The sequence below is a fragment of the Pseudochaenichthys georgianus genome, chromosome 20 (assembly GCF_902827115.2).
Source record: "Pseudochaenichthys georgianus chromosome 20, fPseGeo1.2, whole genome shotgun sequence".
NCBI classification, from domain to species: Eukaryota; Metazoa; Chordata; class Actinopteri; order Perciformes; family Channichthyidae; genus Pseudochaenichthys; species Pseudochaenichthys georgianus.
The window spans coordinates 15,142,627-15,166,014 of record NC_047522.1 but is presented as its reverse complement, the minus strand read 5'-3'; the positions used below and the strand labels follow the sequence as shown (position 1 = coordinate 15,166,014).

Genomic DNA, 23,388 nt, shown 5'->3' with positions numbered 1-23,388 from the left:
TTCTGGCGACTTTTCGGACAGCCAATAGCTACTTTCCTTACTATGGAGTTGGCAACACTGCTACAGCGTAACCATGTTCACCTAGGGCGCCAGATCTGTGGAGGCGCCGCGCTGACAGCTCTGGGAGAAAAAAAATTGTTTTGACCGTTGGGGCTCATCCTAATTTTCGGCCTTGATGTAACAACATTCATAATTAAGTACATGTAACACCCTTTTCATCCCGGTTACACTTTTCATTTGCCCTGTACGATGGGCGCTGTAAGTGATGAAAATGGGGGATGTTGGCTTATCTGGCACCCGCAGCTCACAGCCAAAGTGCGAGTGAGCGTGGGAGCGAGCGAGGGAGAGAGGGAGGGTGCACCCGTACGCGCTGTTGTTATTAGCATCTGGTGCAGCTGCTCTAACGGAAGAAGAAGATGTTTCTACAATGATGTGGAGGGAGAGTCCTCTCCAGTCAGACTGAGTGGCTGATAACTACAGCTCAGTGAGGTAAAGGTGTTTAGATAGTTCACTTTAGTCTAAGTTATCTCAGTGGGTCTCAAACGTTTTGATCACAATTTATGTAAACACATATTTCCAAGGCACTCCTTTATAATTATTGGGATAAAACAGGTTTGAAATCATTCCAATGTATACTATAGGACAGTAAACCAGACATATCGTTTTAAACTGGAGATATAAAAACATATGCATAAATAAAATAGTAAAATAAGATATGGATGAACAACAAAAATACGTTACATGTATTTGTTATTGGCTATGGTAGGTTATTGGTTATGTTCACATACTTATTTGATTATTAAAATGTAAACCGATCTTTTTCATATGGGTGTTTAGAGTTGTACCCCCTAGATCTAGTATCTAGTAATTCTGCTTAAAGTGCACCAGATTGAAGCATTTTACTTTAAAAAGTTCAAACATTTCTTCCCGGTATGCCTGAGAAGGCAGATATGCTTGTTTTTCTCAACAAGAACTGTTGGACTGTTGCACTGTTGTAGCTTCAGTGGTTCTCAGGTTACAGTTACATAGCAGTGAATATAAACAGACTGATGAATATTACTGTAAACTAACCTGTGTAAAAGTTTCTCGAATAAATGTAATTTTTTTGGTGGAAGAAGCATGTATCATTTTTTTACCCTGCCCCTCAAAGAATCGGAATCGGAATCAGAATCGTTGAAATTCAAACGATACCCAACCCTATGTGTAATGCTTTAATCTTGTATATAAAAACCTGTATTAACTGCTTCTGAATAAAGTATCATGGCCCAAATAATTTCCCTTAGCATCGCTTCAGGGGTAGAACGACAATGTACTTATCTACAAGATTGACGTAAACATATGGCATCAATTTAGCTGCATCATACAAGTCAATTCAACTGCTTATGTAACATTATTCAAATGTGTTGATTATAGTATAGTGAAGATTTAGAAAGAGGAAAAAGCTGATCAATTCAAGTTAATATGCTAAATTGACTTGTGTAGTCCTCTGACCTCCGTGACATTTACTGTTTTGTCCAAATTCCAGCCATCTGGCACTCCGGGCAAGTTCAAGCAAAAACATTTAGACGTACTGAATTTGCAACTATGGCCCTGCTCTACTGCAACACATGATAATGAAGCTCAAAGGATTGTGGAGTTAGATGTTTGCCATATAAAAGACACACAAAGAATAGCTCTATTAAAGCATCATACAAATCATCATAGACTACAGCAGTGGTAGATGTATAGAATAATTATACAAAGAAATTGCAGTTATTTATGTTTCAAAGGCACCAGTTCAAACATTCCTCATCCCCCCCAACCTCCTGCTGTTGTCTCTGCCGCTGCTGTTGTTTTTCCTGCTGTTAGTGTTGCTGCTGATGCTCCATTGGCTGTTCCTCTATTGCAATCTGAACTTGTTCCTACACCTCTGCCTTCTTCACATGCGCCCATTCTCATAGCCAGCTGTTCATTTATTACCCGGAAAACAAGAGCAGAAATGAAAAATGACCTAATCTCTTGGGTGGAGTAATTTTTTTCCGATTTGAGGGGCTAGAAAAGGTGTTGATGGAGCATAAAGGGACTTCAGAGCAGGCTGTCAATCTCTACTGAGGTACAGTCCACGCAAAAACAAACTTATAATGACTACATATAAAAATACTGCAAGTTCAACCGCCGCTAAGTAATTGCTGATGCATTACTGGCCTCTAGTGGTGAACAGTAATATGAGTGTCAAAAACTGAGTAAACAGTAATAATGCTGAAAGAGAGGCTATGGCGGGGCAATATTGTGATATTCACTAAGCAAATGTTATGACACTCGACAAGGCCAGTGTTTATAAAGTAACTTCAACATTGACTTTACTCAGTGCTAAAGACTGTTGCCTCTAATGAGGGTAATCACCCAAGTGGAATCCCACTCATTTCCATCAGATAATTACACATTAGAGTCATATGAGACCGTGAGACCGAGAGAGAAGAGATTAATTCACTGATTGGAAATCCAGTTAAAATAACCATCAGTCTCAGAAACCCTTCTTCTGCAGTCTGTTGTGCTAATTTTCAAGTGTGTGTAGGAATACAAATCAGAACAAAGATCTTGATGAGGATCTACAAACAGAATAAATAATGTCTAATGTAAGGTAAGACAAAACACAAGCTTGCAAATGTAAATATCCTGGTATACAAAAATGGAAATGTACAGCAGTTTCCATGCTGTTAAAATGTTACCTGGTCATTTAGGTTGGGGACTGAGTTGAAATACTTTAAAGATGTGGAGCCAAAGAATCACACCAAGTATCAGTATAATAACAGCACATTCACTTTATTAAGGACACACAGCAATTGGATGGACCATTTATGTGGTATTTATTTCACAATGCATTTGGAAGTTCTCATTTGTTCACAATTGGAGCGTCGTCTCTCACCGTATCGAATATTTCAATTTCCTTGATGATCCGATTAACAATAACCATGTTGTTTCCTGAAACCATCCTTCGAGACATCACATCGAAAGGTCCCCCTTTATTTAACAAAAATAGGCTTAATTTAGAGGGGTTTAAAAAAAAAACAAATGCTGCTTTTAATACCAATGACCAATTATTCATTTAAAATCACATCAAGCATACACACCGTCAACATCCAGGAGTAATCCACCAGCTTCTTTGACTATAACCGCCCCAGCAGCAATGTCCCAGCAGTGGATCCCGATCTCGAAGAAGGCCTCCACCGCCCCGCACGCCACCAGGCACATGTTGGTGGCAGCCGTCCCCGACCCACGGAGCCTGTCAGGACACACCAGTAAGAGTTTAATGATGACAGTACTAATGGCTGAAGGGGAGTCAAGAAAAAAGGGTCTAGCAAACTGTAACACAGAGAAAGTTGCAGTTCCTTGCCATATAAACTTTCACTTTTGAAAATGAGCAAAGCAAGTAAAAATCCAAGAGCCTATCTCCATCCAAGATATCCTAAATTTCCATTATGTTGTATTATTATTTACAATATATAGCTGTTTACTCTGTGTTTTTGTATGTCTAATATTCATAATTAATCAGTTTAATGAATCCATTCCAAACACAGCATAATTCATGGAAATAAAAGACTTTAAGATAACTTAACCAAATTGAATTAAATGACATGGTAGTTAGGACTACTATGCTAAAATAGTTAGCTTCTAGCATTTGGCTAGCTCCTTGTTTACTCTATTCTGAGCCATTGAAGCTTACAGACAACCCCTAGGGAAATCGGTTATTTTATGTCAATTAAAACTAATGTATTACTTTAAATTCTTTTTTTTGAGTAGTCAGTATATACAAGTTACAGTTATTCATTAGGTACCAGTTAACAAAAACATTAAACTTTCTAAAACCGATTTAACCAAAGACCTTATGTCAGGTATCTAACCAAAATAAGCTTTCCGAGAAAATCTTTTTGATTCTAGGGCAACATGTGAAAAACCACTCACCCATGCACTGGGATGCAGAGAATCTTTTTCTGGGTGGAGAAGATCTTCTGTACTGTCTCCGGAGACCTGTCAGTTCCATGCTCACAGATGATAATGGACTTATGGATATCTGCAATGACAGCATGCCAATCGCGTTACTACTACAGAACAGCTGTGACGGTGACTGTCAAGGTGGCACACTAGAACATACAGTAACAGTCACAAATCCTGGATATAGACTGTGAGTAATGTGTATTTTCTTTAGATAATTGTGCTTAAATGCTTTATTACCCTAATTTATTCTTAGAACATGCTGAAGGATGTGTTTCCAGATATACGCCATTTTAATTACCAAAATCAAGGCAAAAGATAGCACATGTGTAGTCGATGCACAGCTTCATTTGTGTTATTTCCTTCTTTCCTAATCTCCTATTGTTTTCAAATATGCTAAATAGTTCAAAGTCTTGACTGGTGCTACACAAAAATTCAAGATAAGTGTTACCTTTCACATCGGACACCTGAATGGGTTCATCATCACAGAACGCTCCCTGTCCCTTCCTTGCTTTATACATCTTGTCCTCCATGCAGCTGTACACCACACCAAACTCCATCTGAAAACACAAGTCATGTTTGAAGCGTTTAACATACTGTAGGTGTGGATAAACTCTATTGATTCTTGTGTTATTTCACATACCTCCTTATTGACTGCAAAGGCAATAGACACGGCCACAAATGGGAATCTGTGAATAAGTATATTCATTAGTCATTGGTGTGTTACACGTTATGAATACATTGAGCTTGTTTACACTGTGCATCTTTTAATAGTTTTTTTTCAAATAACTATTTCATTAGATGGTAAAGAAAAGATTTGGGAAATAAGCTTATTTGTTACCTGGCTGATAAAAGAAGATTGATAATAACCTTATGTCTGTTAAAAATGAAATTAGAGTAAAACTGGTAAAACTGGTGTGGCTAGGCTCCTGATTTCTGTCTTTATGCTAAGCTAACTGTTTAACTTGGGTTTGTCCTGTTTGGTTTATCAAGTTTGAGTTCATTCATTCACACAAAAAACTGTACTTTAGCAACACTGATATCTTACCCATGCACAAAGTTTGTGGTGCCATCCACAGGGTCTATGATCCATGTGGGTTTATCAGTTAAGATACACGGCTGCCCCTTTGACACTGACTCTTCTCCAATGAAACTGTAACACAGAAGAGCCAATGACAACTTCAAGCATATGACACAAGTACAACGAATCACATATTGATGTGTGTATGTCTGTGTCCATGTCTTACCAGTGTGTGCCTTCTCCAAATTGTTCTTTAAGAGACCCTATGATGATTTTCTCCACCCTCTCGTCAGTCTTGGTGACGAGATCCACAGTGCAGCTCTTTGTCTGCACCTTTATTTCCTCCTCCCCTGCTTTCCTTATTACCTGAAAGAAATGGGATATCATTGGCACATGATTAGGGATCATGAGAGGAAAGAAGAGTATATTTTTAATCATAGTTACACTGGAGTAAAAGTGCATTTAGTGGTTCTTACGTACCGCTCCAGCGGCTCTTGCCACTTGAACAGCAAAATCATAAGCTTCCTGCCATTGGTCAGCCATTCTGTGTGTAGAGATGCTTACTGATAAGAACCTGGAAAATGAATAAAGCTTGTAAAAGTGCACCAATAACTGCATGCAACTGTCATGTTATTCAATACAAATGCATTAAAATAAAAATAAATACATAATTAGAACCTTTTTTTCTTTAAAGTTAAAATCCCTTCTGGCACAAAAAGGGTTAATGGTGACGCAATATCCGTCCCTCATATAAAATGTCATAATCCTGCATGCTTAGCACACTCATCTTTCAACAGAGTGAGTTGCGCAACACTTCCGCAGCTGGCATAACTGTTTGTTTTAAATCACCACAAGAGTCTACAGGTTTAAATTGGCATGACGATGTGATGCGTAGGTTTGGTTTAAGATGTGGGGTGGGGCACAAAATGTCAGAAGGTCTTCAGTAAAAGAAAATAGGTAAAAATGCATATAAGTGCCATTCTTTTCCCTGGCATTTACAGGCCAGGTATGACACTTGTGCTTTTACATTTGGGTTTTTATCTTACTAGTGTTTTGTATGGTTTTTACGTCACGTAGGAGAGTTTTTCAGTCTGTGGCTTCTGATCTGGTTTCATCGTCTCGTGTTGTACATTTGTTTCATGTCCTGTCTGTTTTTTATGCATTTATGCTATGTTTTTTAAACAGTTGATGATGTACAGCACTTTGTTCAACTCTGTTGTTTTTAAATGTAGTATAGAAATAAATATTTTTTACAAATTCGAAAAACACTACTTTATTTTGCAATGTTTCATGTCGTTCTTTACAATTTATAGGAAGTGGAGGAAGCATGCAGATCCTTCACTTGGTTGCAAACAACACAACTTTAGTTTAGGAATTTATTATCAGGTAAAATAACAAAGTATGAAAAGTACATTATAGTATTGCCCTTTTAAAACGTACATATATAGGATTATTTTTCTAGAAATATTACTGGTTATAGTACCTTTAATATGTACAGTACTTGAGTTACATTACACCACTATTTAGATTTAACATTTTCATTTTCTTGTTGTTGCAGAACAAACTGTCAGTTTTTCCTACATCACATAATCTGCATTATCTCTGCCTTTGCAAATTGTGAGTCAAGAGTAATTGCTGCTTAAACAAAAATGACCAAAAGTATAGTCATAAAACAATTATCCATCCACTATGAAGATTAGCACACATCTGTATGCACACATATATCCATCACGCACTGCTATAAACATTTTTTTTTAAATAAAATCTTACCTTGTGAAGTCAGGTGTTCAGAGGCAGCTCCTGTTTGCTAATGCACTTTCTTATGAAAACCTGAACTTTAAGTTCCCTTATTGGAGCGATGAAGCAACACAAAAGAGAACACGGAGTAGGAAAAGTACTAGCCCCACCTTCATGTGTTTTTCTTCATCGCAACACATGCAACCACATGAAGCTGCCTTGACTGAGGGATTTAATATATGTTAGTGGAATTTTTCGGGGTGTTTTCGCAAATTGAGGAGGACACACCTTGCTATCTGTTTGTCACATACAGCTGAGTAGTAATTAAATCCCGAACACAGGGAACATACCATACTCTGTGTTGAGCTCATAAACCTCTTGAATGCGATGTGAAAAAAAGAGTGTACATTCCAGAGCCTGACTTAACGACAAACAAACTTTTATATTTCCTGACAATTTCACAGCTTTCAGGCATTCATTCCATGTCCTTTTATTGTATTCCACTGGTGGGAAATACTTCTCTGGTGAGTCAGCAGTCATTATGCAAGCATGCCCGATTCTTATTGTGCAAATCTTGGAAATATTCTATCAAATCAAATCAAGTTTTATTTCTATAGCACATTTATAAACGATTTTTGGTGCTATACATAAAATAAAAATAGCCTACAGTAGAGACACTTTACAGCAAATACAACAGCACAGATTGTTCAGAATATCAGTATGAGAAAAACGACACCCTCTATCCTTAGACCCTCACATCGTATCTTATAAAGATATAAAAGCAGATAAACAGATCTAGACATGTCTGAATCTACGTTCCCTCGCCAAAGTAAGTCCTGAAGGAGTACTGTTCTCTAAGATCTTCGAGCTACTTCTCTTAAAACACCAAGTTGCCTCGCAGGAAGTCAAACCTTGCTGCAAGAGGGATTGTTCAATTAGTGGGCAATGCTGCATGTCTCAAGAAAATGACATTATTCCTCTTTAGCTCTTTACTGGGCTGAACCTAAAATGGTGAAACGATAGTGGTATCTATAGTAAGTATCTATATATCTATATAGTAAGTATCTATAGTAGGTATCTCTTACTGAAGAGATACTGTAAGACACTGAATCACAGAAACACAGCAATAATACATTAGCTTCTGCATTGGACGATATACCCTAGGGCCTATAGGTAAAAAAGCTGAAACAGTCTTTATTTTTCTTTACTGGGGCTCGTTCGGGCATGATGTTTATCGTCGCAGCCACACCTTACATAACTCACATTAATGTGTTGAGTTACCTGTAAAAACAGGATGAGTAAAAAATATTGAACTATCTAAAAGGTATGCAACATAGCGAGCTGATATGCATCGTCATGGAATATCAATTTTGTTGACATGTAGCGTTTTCATCCTGCTATACAAGTTCCTGGAGAGACCCTGATATCACAAGTTGTGCCTGCTAAAATAAACAGAGCACCGTTGTTGCTAAACTTAGCAGATCAGTATGTGGTATCATGGAGAGGGCGTCTGTTGAAAGTTGTTGTTTTACAGGGAACAGCGGGAGAGCAGTTGTCACCCTGTTGTACCTGTTGTGCACTAAATATAAGGCGCAGTGTAAAATGTGTGCAGACAGACTGAGGAGAAGTGATAGGAGAAGCAAAACATATACATCAGTCCTGCTGTCTCTCTGGCAGGTCCTGGTTATGAATAATTGATTCAGGATGACGGATGTTTTGGATGTTTGCTTCCCTGGATCACATCTGTAACTGAGGCCTGCTACCATGCTGATGTGGCTGAAGGTTAACGGTGCATCCTGAAAGATGAGCAGGGCGACTCAGTCATGTTTCCTGGCACGGTCCTTTATTAGTCTCTTTTGAATTTAACAATTTATTTGGTCACAAACGTGTTTGACAAACTGAAACTTTGGCCTAATGGCAGAGGTGGGAAGTAGTGGAGTACAAATACTTCGTTATGTACATTTTTCTGGTATCAGTACTTTACTCCACTACTTATCTTTCGTTACTTTAGTTTGAATCTCCGTTTGGTGGCGTGATCATTATTATTTAGAGTCTATTGATTTTAACACAATCTGTGTATCCATAATTTCCTGGTCTTCTCTAAAGAAGAGGGACCAATGAAAACTGTGTTCTATTAATATAAAGTGAGGTTGGTAGTTATGGGTACTTTTTACTTAAAGTGGAGCTATCATGCTATATTTGAATAATATATTGTAGGGCCACACCTATATAAAACATGTCTGTGAAGTTTTTTTTTCAAAATACCACACAGATCATGCATTTTAGCCACGCCTAATTTCGCTCTATTTGCTCTATTCCAGCCCTGTTTTTGCAAGGGCTGATTCTGTGGCAAATGGGGGGCGAGGCACAAGCGTCATGTTACCATGCTGTTACCATTCCACGGCAACCTCTCATTCCCCTGATAGGTGCAGTTGCCCATATAGGCGGAGCTCCCCGTTTCTGACGTCAGAACAATTTCAAATCTGTATCAATCTGTATCAGATCCGTTGCAGCCGTTTGGGTACGGAGGAAAAGAGAGGGTTGTGTTTCCTGACACTTGGTGAGTTCCCTGACACACCGGGGACACATATTCATGTATAAAGGGGACCTATCATTTTGCATGATAGGTCCCCTTTAAGTACATTTCGAAGCCCATACATTTACTTGAGTAAATAAGTTTAGTCAGTACTTCAACTTTTAGTATTTTTACACACGAGTATCTGTACTTCTACTTCAGTAAAGAATGTGTGTACTTTTTCCATCTCTGCCTAATGGTGGCGCTATATGAGAAGCTAAGAATTAACAGTTATTCCAACTCTTCCTCTGGGGACCATGAATGGCTATTCCAAATGTGATGCAAAGGTATCCGATACTAGTTTGGCTATTTTACCAAAAAAGAAAAGAAAATGCTGCTATAAGAGATATAAGAGGATCTCCAGAAGCAGATACAGATTATGACAAATCATCAAATTCAGATATTTGAATTTGGACAAAAGTGGTTGACCCAACTTCTCAACCTATATTGACATAACTACACTGCACGCTCGACTAAAATGAATAAATGTAGTACTGTAGGGCTGGGCAATACGGAGAAAATATCAATATCAAGATTGTTGATCAAGTACCTGAAAAACAATATTGTTGGGTTTACTATTGTTTGCTTTCACAAAATGTCTCGATGTTGAGAATTTAGATAAAGGATTGTAAGTGAGGTGGATTTTCAATAGAGCAGCTAGAACTGTCTGGGAAATTTAGAAAAATCACATCACTTTACTGTAATGCAGCCTTTTCAAACCATCCAAAATCTAAGATATCTAGCCTTGTATCACAATCAGTGTTGGGCAAGTTACTTCCAAAATGTAATATATTACATATTACTCTCTTTTGAAAGTAATAAGTTACATTACAAAATTACTGTCTCTGAAATGTAATGAGTTACACTACTTTAGTTACTTTTTTAGTTACTTTCACCAAAATAATTTTCGCAAAAGAATGGCTAGGTATTTTAAATGCTGAAATGTAGTTTAGTGCAGATCATTATACATCCAGTGAAGGGCAATGTGGTATAGCATAACAACTGTGTAGGCCAGTGACCACCAACTGGCGGCCCGCGGGCCACATCCGGCCCGCCAAACATTCTCATCCGGCCCGCACGACGGGGGTGATTGTGGCGTTGGCGGAGTGGTTACTGCGTTCGCACCCCACCCATGTCTTTGTTTACAACGTCTCGTGAGTAAGGTGCAGTACCGGAGTCCAACAGAGAGGCAGCAGCTGCCGGACAGTAGACTGCGTACTGCGAAACCTTCCCTCCCCTGAAGAAGAAGTGATCCTTCGTTGTGAAGAGTCTGGTTAATGCGCTCCGCACCACAGCAGTAGCCCCGCTGCGACTGAGTCCAACAGAGAAGCTGGAGCTGCGGGACAGTAGCCTAGAAGCAGGGTTGGGTTGTAACGGAAAACATAACGGCGTTACGTAATCAGAATACAAAAATCAAGTAGGTAACTGTATTCAGCTGGCGTTACATTTGCAAAACGAGTAATCTGATTACAGTTACTTTCGGAAACCTGAAGTGAATACATTTTGGAATACTTATTGGAATTATTGGTGGAAAAGTTTCCTCACAAAATGTAATATTCATTACCGGCTGAACTGTGTGCATGCACACTGCACAGCGCTGCAGCTTGTCTGTGAGCGAGAGAGAGATGCAGCGTGTCTGTGAGGCCCCGCCCCCGCACGCAGTGAGAGAGAGATCTCTTTTAAAATATATTGAAAGTTAGAAACGGAGATGGTTAGATAAAATGTGCAAGATAATGTTTATGTAGCATTTCTTTATTGTCGAAATGATGACATTTCATAACGGGATGAAATCAAAGTGAATGGCCTGCTGCTGCTGAATGCATGGGGGCAAGTGACTGGAAAAAGTTTTAAAAGTCATTACATCGTTTCAGATAATAAATAATAATGATAATTCATTCTATTTAGGGGCGCCTTTCAAAGCACCCAAGGACACCTTACAATTCATAACATATTCCAAGGAAAGGTTTTAAGACAGTACAAAGAATGCAGTCAGGGTGATGTTTTTTATGTGGGTGCAGATGAGAGAGCTGTCCAGAATGACACCAAGATGTTGTGTTTGAGTTCTTGATAAGCCATGAAAACAGTAAAATAAGTGTCTCCTGTTCACCAAAACATACCCATCTGTTATGGAAAAAGAAAGTATTCCAAAAGTAATCTGAATACTATTTATAAAATTCTGGGCTATTTAAAAATCGCTGGCCCGCGATAGTGTCTATTGGTTACATGTCGGCCCTTGGACAAATGTAGTTGATGTAGGTGATCCCTGGTGTAGGCCCTTAAGGCTAATAACAACTTGTATTACACGGCTTAGTTGAATACTCGATTCTGATTGTAAATTCTTAACATGTGACACGTTGTTAATACAGTACAGACCGCTGTCAAGGACTATAATGAAGGTTGCTAAGGAAAGAAAGAGAAAGGAAAAGAGGTTAAAAGACGGAGCGCTGGACGTCAGATAAATCACCAGAAGAAGGCAGAGAGGAAGTGAATAATAACAGGACACGGAATGGGCTCTGTAGTGTGTTTAGTATATGGCCGTGTACAGGCCCGGCTCCAGAACAAAATGACTCAGGGTGCCTCTGAGATTACAGGGGGCGCAGCAGTAGCAGGTTTACATGAGCAATAGTGGCCGGCAACAGCAATGAAAAATAGCATTGATGGTCCCCAACGAACAGATTATGGCATTTGTTATGTTTTGAAACAAAGCAAGTGAGAACATTTCAAGTTAAAAGTGCAATCATGAAATATTTCATATAGTCCAAAGTGGACTATGGCAAAGAAAAGCACAAAAGCTTCAAAGCTGTACTGATAAAAGAAATGAGAATATAATTTGTAAATCAAGGCACATATTATTTGAACCAGCTCATGGTTTGAAATGGCAAACAGTGAGAAGCAAAAGTATTATTAAAACCATGTAGCCTACTAAACATCACCTTGGTCCCATCAGATACTCTGGGAAGAGAATATTTACTGTGCTTGAAAACTGGCATCACATCATCATGTGAGGTTGACTTTGTGACCTGGAGATCATTTCAGCTGCAATATCAGCTCGTTGATAAGCTTGGGATATGAGATATTTTTGTAGCCATTCGTGGTGAAGGCATCTGTGCTATTGTATGCATTATTTTTGACCCAACATTTCTACAGGCATGGCAGAATATGGCACTATTTTCACATGAAAATTCTAGCCCTTGTCTATTTGTATACTACGAGCTGCAAAATGACCGCCTAACCCCACTGTACAGGCGGGTACTTGTTTAGATATACCTGGGCAGGCTCTGGTTTGCCGTGGTATCCTGGCACCTGCGGGCCGCAGAGGGGCGGCGTAGTTTCGGGCAACGAAGAGTGCTGCTCCGGGGTTGAGGGCGGCGAGTCAGGCGGGAGTAAGCTAGTGTCCACAACGGAGGGTAACGTGATGTCCCCATCTGACCCGTTGCTACTGTCTGCAGCAGATGCAGTGTTGCTGGCGTTTAGTGATGGTTGCTTTAACAATTTTCATATAAATGATTATCCACAGATGTGTGTCACTGCTGTGGAAGCACTTTGGAAATGATGCACGCGCAGCGGAGCAGGTCACGCGCACCTGACACAATTTGTTGTTAGTATTTTTCGCTCCGTTCTCTTTTTTGAATAGAGGGTGCATAACATTCAACTGCCACGAAGATCCCGACGCGAAGCCTGAAGGGTAAACACACCAGGTTTACTAATCTACCCGCACAATTTGTCTGGTGTCGGAATGTCTCGCTATGTTAGTACATTGTTAAAAACCAAAATACCATTTAATTTCGGGTTAAAATGTGTTGTAACTGCGTTACTGAGCATTGTAACGGGTAATATATTACCCACATTTCATTAGTAATGCGTTACATTACTTCGTTACAGCAAAAAGTAACAATAACAATGTAATACAGATATATTGCCCAGTACTAATGTATAATTATAGGATGGCAAATCAAGCCAAAGGCAAAGCACAGAACGATTTTTGGGAATAGACACAAAACTGAACAACTTTGAGAGTTATGAACTGAGATCATAACTCTCGAATCTCCAGGGAGACATTTCGTAGTTGTAGCAGGATAACAGTTCCCAAAGAACAATGGTTGGTACTTCCTAACAGCCACATGGAAATAAAAGTACAATGACTCGGTTAACGACTCTGTGGCAAGTTTAGAAATGTTCAAAACTAAAAGGCAGGAAACCGACAACGTGAGCAGGTGGTGCTGTTAAGGTGGAGTCGACGGAGGAGGCTTTCAGCTGGCTGACTGTGGAAATCATTCCCAACTCTAGTGATTACGTCTGAACCCCCCGCTGCAGACTAACATGGACCATTGATTTCTAAGTAGGGGGCCGCAGCAGTATAAGACCTGGGTTTGCTCAAGTAAAGTGTTTTAAAACCATTTGTTAGTCATCAGCAAACACGAGCTGGGAAAAAAACGGAGACAACAGTCCGTGGAGAGCCAAACTCGGGATATTTCATGGAGCACATCGGCCCGGGGGACATAGCAGCACTCTGCACGTAGTATGTGCAGCGCTGAGTGAAAAGGGCAGGGGGAGATGCAGCAGAGTTTTACATGGTGTAATGGCTGTGAATGCTTTTATCTCTCTACTAAATCAAATCGCTAGCAGTCACTGTGTATTTTCTTCCTGGTGTTTTATAGAGTGTCAGAGGCCTGTTTTCCATTTATTTGGTTTCCCCGTTTGCCACTTTCTTTCTTCATGTTTTCCACTTTATAGAGATTGTATAAGGAGGAAAAGACAGTTTATAATTGTTCTAGGTCGGCAGCAAATAAAGACGTTTATTTATGGTCTGATATACAGACCACTGTCAGGAAGGTGTTTAGGATCTGGGCCGGAGATTGAGCGCAGGGGGATTTTTCTCAGCTGTAGCATGATATCAGATTTTAGGAGATATTGCCTGGTGTGGCAGGTTGGTTTCCTCACAGTGAAAAGAGAAGGGAAGCTGTCTTGGCAGATTTGTATTGCCAAGAGTTATTTTATTCTATCTAGTGTTGGGGATGGTTGATTTAGGAATTAGAAGGGGTAACAACAAGAAATTCAGCATTTTTCGTAACAAATGTTCGTACTTGGGTTTAACTTATTTGCTATCAGTAGTCTTTAGTTTATGAGTATAGCTAGCATGAGGATGCATGTGTCTCTGCAGGGCTTTAATGATATGAATTTATCTATATGTCGTGTGTCAGCAAATAAAGGCATGAACAGGATATATTTATAGTTTTTTATTGTCTTCCTTCATAAGATACTTACAAAACACACGTTTTCATGAACACTACATTATCACAGTGTATAAGCTTGACAGAGTACAGTGGTTATATGCACGCAGTATTTGGTGTACTACACTCTGATATTCATATACGTGCTGCTGTGTAAACAAATCTAGCATGAAATATATTCAAATTCCTGCCTGGAAAAGCAATCTTATTGGTCAACACCTAGATATTTAATAACAACATCAGTGCTGTATAACGGTGCTTCACCAATGATTTATTGCTGACTGCATCGTCGATATCAATAAATAGAAATAACAAGAAAAGGCTATAAAACCTATAAGGACACACGTAATTATATCGTCGCAAACAAACAATACAAAAGTTTGAATGTCTGAATGGACTTATAAGGAAGCAGAAAGGAAACTGAAAGTCTTAAGCGTCGTTCTTCAGAGGTCAGTTTATGATTTTGGCTCTTAAGGCGAAGACGGAATCCCGACTGTTAAATACCAGACAGTCGGGTGGTTAAGTAGCCGTAGAGTTGGTAAAGACCGTGATGGAAATGATTTCACTAGCCTTCTGTGTCGTCCCTGCCAACGTTAAACTCTGTTATCTCCTTAGCGATGCGCTCTGCTATGGCTCTGCTGCTGGCGATGATCAGCCTCCGAGACATCAGATCAAACGCTCCACCTGGATCAAGGAGAAGATAATGAGTATTACTGGTATCATTCTGAAATTCAAATTGTTGGTAAAAGACTGGAAAATTGCATTTGGAATGTCTTTTGCTTTAACCTGAATACAGCAGCTAATGGCCTGTAAAGTAACTATACTCCTGACATTTTTAAGGGCGTGAGGATCACATTTCTAGAATTGGTATTCCTTATAGAATAATGTTTCCGTTTATATATACTCTAGTAGGACTTTGTAATTGTAGAGTAATTGCCATGTTTTGTTGGTTTTCTACTTATTGTTGCTCAAAGCTCACCAGGTAATGTATTATTTAACTCAATGATGATTACGCCCCTGAGTAATACGATTAAATTCATTACTTGTCAAAAACAGAATAAAACAATGCTAGTCATTATGACAACAGTGGAGCACATACTGTATATGCCAGTGGATATTGTCTCCTCCATAGATCTGGCTTATTGCTCCGGCAGATCAATGAAAACAAACACAATGCATTCATTTTTGATGCTTGTGTGGGTAGAAAAACAATTGCTGAGCACTAGGCTAGCCAAAAGGGGAAGTGTTATAAATCAGATGGTGAAGGCGTGGGTGATGATTTTCCAGGATCAGCATTCAACTCATGTTAGAATTCTACCCTGTGCAGGATCACGTTGTTACTGTGAGAGCAGATCAGGGAGTTACGACCTTGTTGTCCGAAAGACTGTGCTGGAGGGAAGATGTCGCTATAAGTATGCTCCAAAACAACATGTCCACTCCTTACTTTTTAAATACAAAATAGAAAGGGAATGTGTTAACCCAGAAGGTTATTTATCCATCCCCTTATTTATTCAATAGCAATCCCATTGTAAATTGTGCAGGGTTGACTTGACAAACAGCTTCTAAAACATCCTAAATCTCATTGGCAGTGTTGCCTAAAGTTAACACATTTCTCAGCTTCCTGTTTTAAGTACAAAGCCATCAGCTGCAATGCTCCCCACTTTTTACAAATGTGTATTAGGCATTCATGAGCAGAAAGAGGGATGAAAACCAATAACAAGGAGAATTAGTTCAGATGAATTATTCATGAACTTTAATAACGTCCGTTGTGTTCACGCTTTGTTCTGTAAAAGAAATTTCCTTCAGCACTTTTCGCAACGTTTAATCACCATGTTGGCTGCTTCACGAGCAAAAGGAGCTCGAGTCTTCTCAGTGACTCACCTGAAATGTCCATGATCACTCCTCCAGCTTCGGTGACGACGGCTGCCCCCCCCGCCATGTCCCAGCAGTGGATGCCCATGTGGTAATAAGCATCAGCCGACCCACACGCTACCAGACACATGTTGACAGCTGCACTGCCCGGGGAGCGGATACTGCGGAGGGAAAGGTGATGTTTGCTCTTATTTCACTCCACAAGACACACTGATAACCTCCACTTGTGAGAATGCCCGAGCGGCCATGGAGGTAAAATAGAAGAAGCAGGCAGGTTGGTGTTTTTCCACAGTTTTATTTTTCCATCCACTGTGAATGTTTTCAGCTATAATCCTTAACATGCTCATGCAATCCACACCAATATGTAACTCATTTGTAATTGGTATACTCTAATTACTTCTTTCAATTTACTAGTTTTGAAACATTGTCATTATTTGCCATTATGTAACAGTTGTAGGTCATGAGCTTAACAACTATGCTAGCAGGGGACCCCACTATATTGAATTTAAAACTGTTAGTGGCAGATTTAACTTTAGACTGCCTTTCCAGACAAACAAGGGAACAAGGAAGTAGTTCACGCATGCAAACCAGCATCTTTAGAAGGCACAGGAAATAAGATAAGTAATGATAACAATCATAGTTTTAAAGAAGTGACTTCTATAACAGTTTGCTGAAGTACATGAAACACCAGATCAACCAGATCAACCAGATCTAAAAGATAACATTTGCACAGGTGTGTATTTACCCATGCACAGGGATGGTGAGGATGGTCTTGACGTTAGCCAACATTGTATTGAAACGCTCAGGATCCGCGCTGAAGTTCATTTCTGTCAGTACGATGGATCGGCTGATATCTTGGATCGAAACACAAAAAATATCAACAAATGAAAAGCTATTTATTTCTCTGAATATGCAGAACAACGGTGCGTGGTTCCACTGTGTAGAGCTGTTGGTACGAGCAGATATTATGGCTGTGATGTTGCCTCCACCTGGTGGAATGATTGAAAACTGCAACATGACATGGTTATCAATATTTACCTTCTTGTCCAGACACTTTGATGGGTTTTCCGTTGCAGAATGCCCCTTTCCCTTTCCGTGCGGTGTACATTTTGTCCTCTATGCAGCTGTAGACAACCCCAAACTTTATCTGAGGCAGCATAACAGCAGGGAGAGAGGCATAGAAAATATAACAGCCTTACACTGGGGTATTGATGCAATTACCACGCTGATGTTTCTTTTAATCAAAATGTTACAGAGTCAAAAGAAAAAGGTGATTTACAAACCCACCTCTTTCTTCACGGTGAAGCCAATTGATACAGACACAAATGGGAACCTGCACAAAAGAAATTAACAGTTCAAAAACAATCCCTAAATGAACTGCCTTTAGGTTTAAACTCAGCGGAATCAATGTCTATTATCAGTTTAGTTTCATCTACATCGTCTAATTATCCCTGACAGAGAGGCCAACCCAAGAGAGAAGCTAATTAAAAGATAAAAATAGATAAGGAGCGGCAGAGATCAAAGGAATCCACAGCCGTATCGGGGCTCTGAATGGTTTATACAGTATTAGAGCAGGCAGTACCTGTGAACAAAGTTGGTGGTGCCATCGATAGGGTCGATGATCCAAGTGGGGTCGTCAGTCAGAACGCTGGGAGCTCCTGCTGCCACTGACTCCTCACCTATGAAGCTTCAAAATCAGACGGAAAAAAATATATGCAAATAGGCTGTTACATCAGATGTAAATAAATCAGAGATACTACTACACTTAATAATTGCTGTATTTACCTGTCTACTACTACTACTAATAATAATAATAATAATAGAGTACGTTTTTTTAAAGTGCCTTTCAAAGGACCCAAGGCCGCTTTACATTACAAACAAACAAGTAGGGCAAATAATAAAGTAAAAATAAATATATTAATATATATATATTTAATATATATTATGAGGATCAGTTTCCATTGTAGTCAAGGACATTTTTTTCCAATGTAGCATTCTCGAGAAGGTTGAATATCTGGAATTGTTCCTTGTGGGTATTTTGATAATTTCAAACTTTAAAGATGAAGTATATTAAAAAAACAACAAAAAAATAAATAAAAGCATTCCCAACCTGAATGCATTTTGGATAGTGCAGATAAGGCTGTGCAAGAGAATTAAAGTATTTTTATTAATAGTTAACTGAAATAATAAAATGCTTATAATTTAAATGTGTTGCGGTTTTATCATTGTTGGGTCTTTTCTTTCCTCACATAACATCGGCTTTATTTTATTCTAGACTACATTACATTTATTAATCTGACATGTGAACTACAACAAGACAAAAGCCTGTATAACACAGAGTGAAAACTATGATCCAAATTACAAACAAATTAAGTAAATTGAGTCAATTGCAACATGAAATACCATGGGACAGACAAAAGCAGCATGAACACTAAGGGCAAACTTTAAAAGTCTTAATACAAATACAGTCTCCATGTCCTGCAGTACTTTCAAAGCATTCATTTACCACCTTGCATCTCTCTTTGGTCCAATACCTGTGAGCGGGGTACTTCTCCTTGATGGAGGATATAATGAGCTGTTCCACTCTCTGGTCTGTCTCGGTCACCAGGTCAACCGGTGAGCTCTTCTGCATGACGGTGATGTCCTTCTGCAGCGCCTCACGGATCACCTGGCAGAACCACAACAATGACCGACTCAGGAGGGGATGATTTGGATGGCTGACTACATCTGGAACTTTAATCAAGCCTAATGAGTTTTCTGTTATGGTTTTATACTGTGGCAACAATGATGGGTCAGAGATGAAGAGGTGAACGCTCCAAATTCTGGTCTTACAAATTAGTGTAACTATAGGAATCATGCACATTGTTCTTTAAATAGTCTTCAAACTGCAGATGGAACTGAATAAGTGAAAGCCTCAATATATTATAGTTGGATGAAAAAGTTTACTTTAAGACCTTATTTTGAAAAGTTAGCTCGATGCAGCGTGTCAATCAGTCAACCTTTTATGTTGACATTTTGTAAGAAAAAAGTTATAGTTCTGTTTCATCTTGAAAGCCATTTCTACACATCTCTCGACCTCTGTCAATATGAGTTATCCTGTTTCTTACAGCTGTTGTATATAATGTACTTCACATGAGTATATTGTAACACTATGTTTATTATAACATACATCAATAGTGTTCACTCACCTGCCCAGCCTTTTTGGTGACCTCCACACAGTGGTCCATGCACTCTTGCCAAGGATCACTCATGTTGATGGGTGATGAAGAGTAATACCCTGTTACAGTTTATAACTTTAACTTCCTGTTGAAAAAATGAGACTGAATGTTGGTTTACATTCAAAGTAACAGTTACATATAGACCCGATGAGCTAATGGCTGCAAACAAATAATTAAAAGCAAGTTAATCTTATATACTTCTGGGAGTGTTGTAGTTAGCTGAATTAGCTTAGAATGCTAGTTAGCTTTTACACGAATAAACTGTCGCTGAGCATAATGACAACTACGGCTACAAACCAATGCAAACGTACACATGAACGGTATAACCAGGCAGCTAAATAATGCCTAACATTAAGGTACACAAGCTACGAAAGTAAGCTAACTCAACCCACCTCCGGATGGACTGACTTCACTTGACAGTTTTGACTTTTTGCAAGCTAGCTTCATGGAGGGCGGGACTAAAAGAAACTCCTGCTGTCATTGGTCAACCTGTGCCGCTGATGTAAAGTCTCCGCTCTCATTGGATAGAAGGCTGGCATGATGTATCCTATATACAGTCTATGATCCTGTTGTAAGCAAAAGAGGAAGTAATGGTTTATTCCCCAAATGTTAGTATTTATATTTCGTGTAATATTTATTTTGTATTTGTACTGCAACTGCTGCACACCAAATCCCCTAGTGTTTATCTAATCTAATCTTATTTTATATTTTATTGTACTATTCATCTTCCTAAACGTTGTCATCTGATATAAAAAATATATTTATTTTAGTTTTGAGAAGGGAATTGTAATATGTACTGTTAAAGCACATATAAAACAGTGCCGCATGTTTATCAACAGTAGTTATAGCTGTTTATTTATTTAAAAAGAATATGCAGTATGTTGAAATAAATACAGAATAAACTAATTATATTAATAGGATACAAAAACGTGGCTGCTTGTCTATGTGTATAGCAGTCACCGGCAGAAGTATTTACTGCAAATGTTTGCCAATGTAGATAAAGTTCAAAACAGTTGAGCCAAAAACAAATAACAACTCTTTAGCATAACTCGTTTTTAGATGTTTAGTTCAATATGTATCTTGAAATGTAAAGTCAGAGGGGACTAAATAAATAAATGTCGATCTTCAGTAAAATGCTATTCCAACACCAGAAGAGAAAAATGATGATATGCATACAAACCTTCTTTAGTCCAGTAGGTGGCAGCAGTTGCACTGTATGAAATGAGCACGACTACTGTAAACTTTAAGCCATGTTTTTTGTGAGACTATTGTTGCTGCAGGCAATTTTGGATGTTTGTGTTGACATTAATAGATGTCAAAACATGTTTAAACCTGTAATACATATCAAAACCTGTTCCCATTTACCTTAACACAGCCTACTTTACAAAATAAGTATTCTATGTGCAATTCATATTCAGACTAACAATCCACAAAAGTCCTCACAGGAAAAATACGAATTTAATGCTTTCCTGCAATTCCTTAGCCATCTCAGTGTTTCGTTTGTTGCTGCTGGTTTCTTAAACTACTTGTATGAAACATCATTTTGGGCCTCAGTGACTTTTACTTTTAGACTACATCTGTAACATCCCGTCATGTCTGCTAAATTGTTCATGTCATGTTAATCAGGTTCATGTTATTGTTTCACGTTTAGTTCATAGCCCAGGTTAGATGTATGTTTAGTCAAGTCTTTTTGTTCACCTGTCTAGTCCTGTCATTGCACTTCCTGTTTTATGTTGTACTTACCTCTGGTCTCATTTCAGGTCCCTTTACTTCCTCCCTTTGTGTGTTTTCCCGCCATCGTCAGTGTCTGCCCCGCCCCTGATTGTTTCCACCTGTTCCCCCTTACCTCATGTATAAATAGTCCTGTCTCCCTTTGTCCTGTGCCAGTTCGTCTTGTGCCTTGTGCCATTTAGAGAGCCAGCTTGTCTCGCCCAGAGATTATTGTATTTTGTGACCATAGTCAAGTTTATTTAGTTTGTAATTTGCTTTGCTATGTTTTGCCTCTTAGGAGTGATGTTTTGTTTGAACTTTATACTTTTACAAAGTAAAGACTATTTTTGAACAAACTTTCTTTTGAGTCGTGCGTTTGAGTCCAAGTGTCTGTAAGGTCCTTAACAACATCTCCTAAAACAAAAGCCCCTCTCATCAAAAGAGTATCAAATTGATCAAGTAAAATCACCCTAAATGACAGTGAAAAGCAGGGGGGAAAAGAGACACAACATAATCCACTGTTGTTTTTATACATTAGTCAAGGTTTATGAATACAAAGTGCTACTGATATTTGTTTTACACAATCTGCAATCATGAGGAACAACATCTGCACAGCCCTTGGTGGAAAACAGAAAAACTGAATGTATTTGCCCCATGAAGTGAGGTAATGTTAAGGCTCATTCTGGTCCAAAAGGGTCCTATATGCTTAAACGCCTTATGCAATATAATGCATGTTATTATGCTGTAATGACCTTAGGATACTTGTTCCCCTAGGGTCTGAGTGTCTAGTATTTTGGCTATGGTTTATTATTGACTTATTATAACAGCTGAGGTTGATTTTCCAAAATTAAAAAATAATTAAAAAAACTCTACCCTTTGGCCAAATGCAAGGGCACAAGGGTTGTAGCCAAATATGAAAGCTTACGTATTATTTATTCCATCTTTGTGTCCATTTTCAAAGGGGTCATGTTTCTACTCTGCTCCGGTCCACTGAAAGCCCAGCTGGGGACTACCCCCCAACATTAAACACATTGTGGTGGGACGGTGTTTCAATTACATCACACTAGTCAAAGGTAATATACAGTACAAATACCCATATTTTATTTCAAATCATGCATGGGACTTGAATTAAATGACCTTTTCACATGATCCTCACATTTGGGCCTCAGTGACTTGTACTTTTAGACTACATCTCCGAAAACAAAAGCCCCTCTCATCAAAAGAGTATCAAATTGATCAAGTAAAATCACCCTAAATTACAGTGAAAATGAGGGGGGAAAAGAGACACAACATATCCACTGTATTTTTTATACATTAGTCAAGGTTTATGAATACAAAGTGCAACTGAGAAAAATAATTCTACCCTTGGGCACAAGAGTTATCAGAAAGCAAAGATATCTACATTTGAACCGTGGATATTTTTGAAATGTCTGTGGAAATTATTTGGGTTACGTTGAAACTTTGTACAGACATCAAATAGTTCAACGAAAGGAAGTAGTGTTTGGATTATTAATATTAGGCTTCCTTTTAATTGAGTTAATGATTCATAAACTTCCCCTAAAGGCCTGATGTGGCAAATCTTTATGTATGCATACTATACATTATGGGGAAGTATTTCTCACAGCAAATGTTCCTAAAAGCCTATGATTATATTTCAGTTAGTCAATGAAACAGTGCATAATGTATGTTCAAACCCCATTGCAATCAGCATGTCGTTGTGTCCCTGGGCAAGACACTTCACCCCAAAGTGCTCCTGTGGGGATTGTCCGCAGTATTGAGTATATAAGTCGCTTATATCGCTTAAGCGTCTAACAAGTAACATGTAATGTAATGTGAAGTCTGGCAACAGTAAGATACATTAAATTCACATTTGTCTAGCCTGGAGAAATATTATTATACATTTTAGGACAAGTATATTAAGGATCACATGTTCAGAATATTTGGTGCCAAACAACATGGGATGAGTGGATGAGTGTTGGTTAATCTGATTCTCTTGACAGTACATACATCATTTTACTCACAATTCAGCAGCAACAATCTGAAATAATCTTG

At 38.7% G+C, this 23,388-nt stretch overlaps 2 protein-coding genes across 3 annotated transcripts; both read right to left on the bottom strand.

Moving 5' to 3' along the window:
- Positions 1-2,775: 2,775 nt before the first annotated feature.
- Positions 2,776-6,872, bottom strand: LOC117465699 (inositol monophosphatase 1-like). The gene is made up of 9 exons (XM_034108668.2): positions 6,764-6,872; positions 5,474-5,567; positions 5,220-5,359; positions 5,021-5,125; positions 4,616-4,661; positions 4,424-4,532; positions 3,943-4,051; positions 3,111-3,262; positions 2,776-3,000 (listed from the first exon to the last, which is right to left on the bottom strand). Exons 2-9 carry the CDS (start codon positions 5,534-5,536, stop codon positions 2,873-2,875), a joined length of 852 nt encoding a protein of 283 aa, XP_033964559.1. The 5' UTR covers positions 5,537-5,567; positions 6,764-6,872; the 3' UTR covers positions 2,776-2,872.
- Positions 6,873-14,527: 7,655 nt separating this feature from the next.
- LOC117466001 (inositol monophosphatase 1-like) lies at positions 14,528-20,090 on the bottom strand. Of its 2 annotated transcripts, none has more exons than XM_034109130.1 (9): positions 20,019-20,090; positions 19,597-19,711; positions 18,943-19,076; positions 17,991-18,095; positions 17,696-17,741; positions 17,447-17,555; positions 17,154-17,262; positions 16,418-16,569; positions 14,528-15,220 (listed from the first exon to the last, which is right to left on the bottom strand). In XM_034109130.1, exons 2-9 carry the CDS (start codon positions 19,657-19,659, stop codon positions 15,102-15,104), a joined length of 837 nt encoding a protein of 278 aa, XP_033965021.1. In that variant the 5' UTR covers positions 19,660-19,711; positions 20,019-20,090; the 3' UTR covers positions 14,528-15,101. The 2 variants fall into 2 exon arrangements, with proteins under 2 accessions (XP_033965021.1, XP_033965022.1); XM_034109131.1 differs by lacking the exon at positions 20,019-20,090 and adding an exon at positions 19,938-19,958.
- Between the last annotated feature and the right edge of the window lie 3,298 nt (positions 20,091-23,388).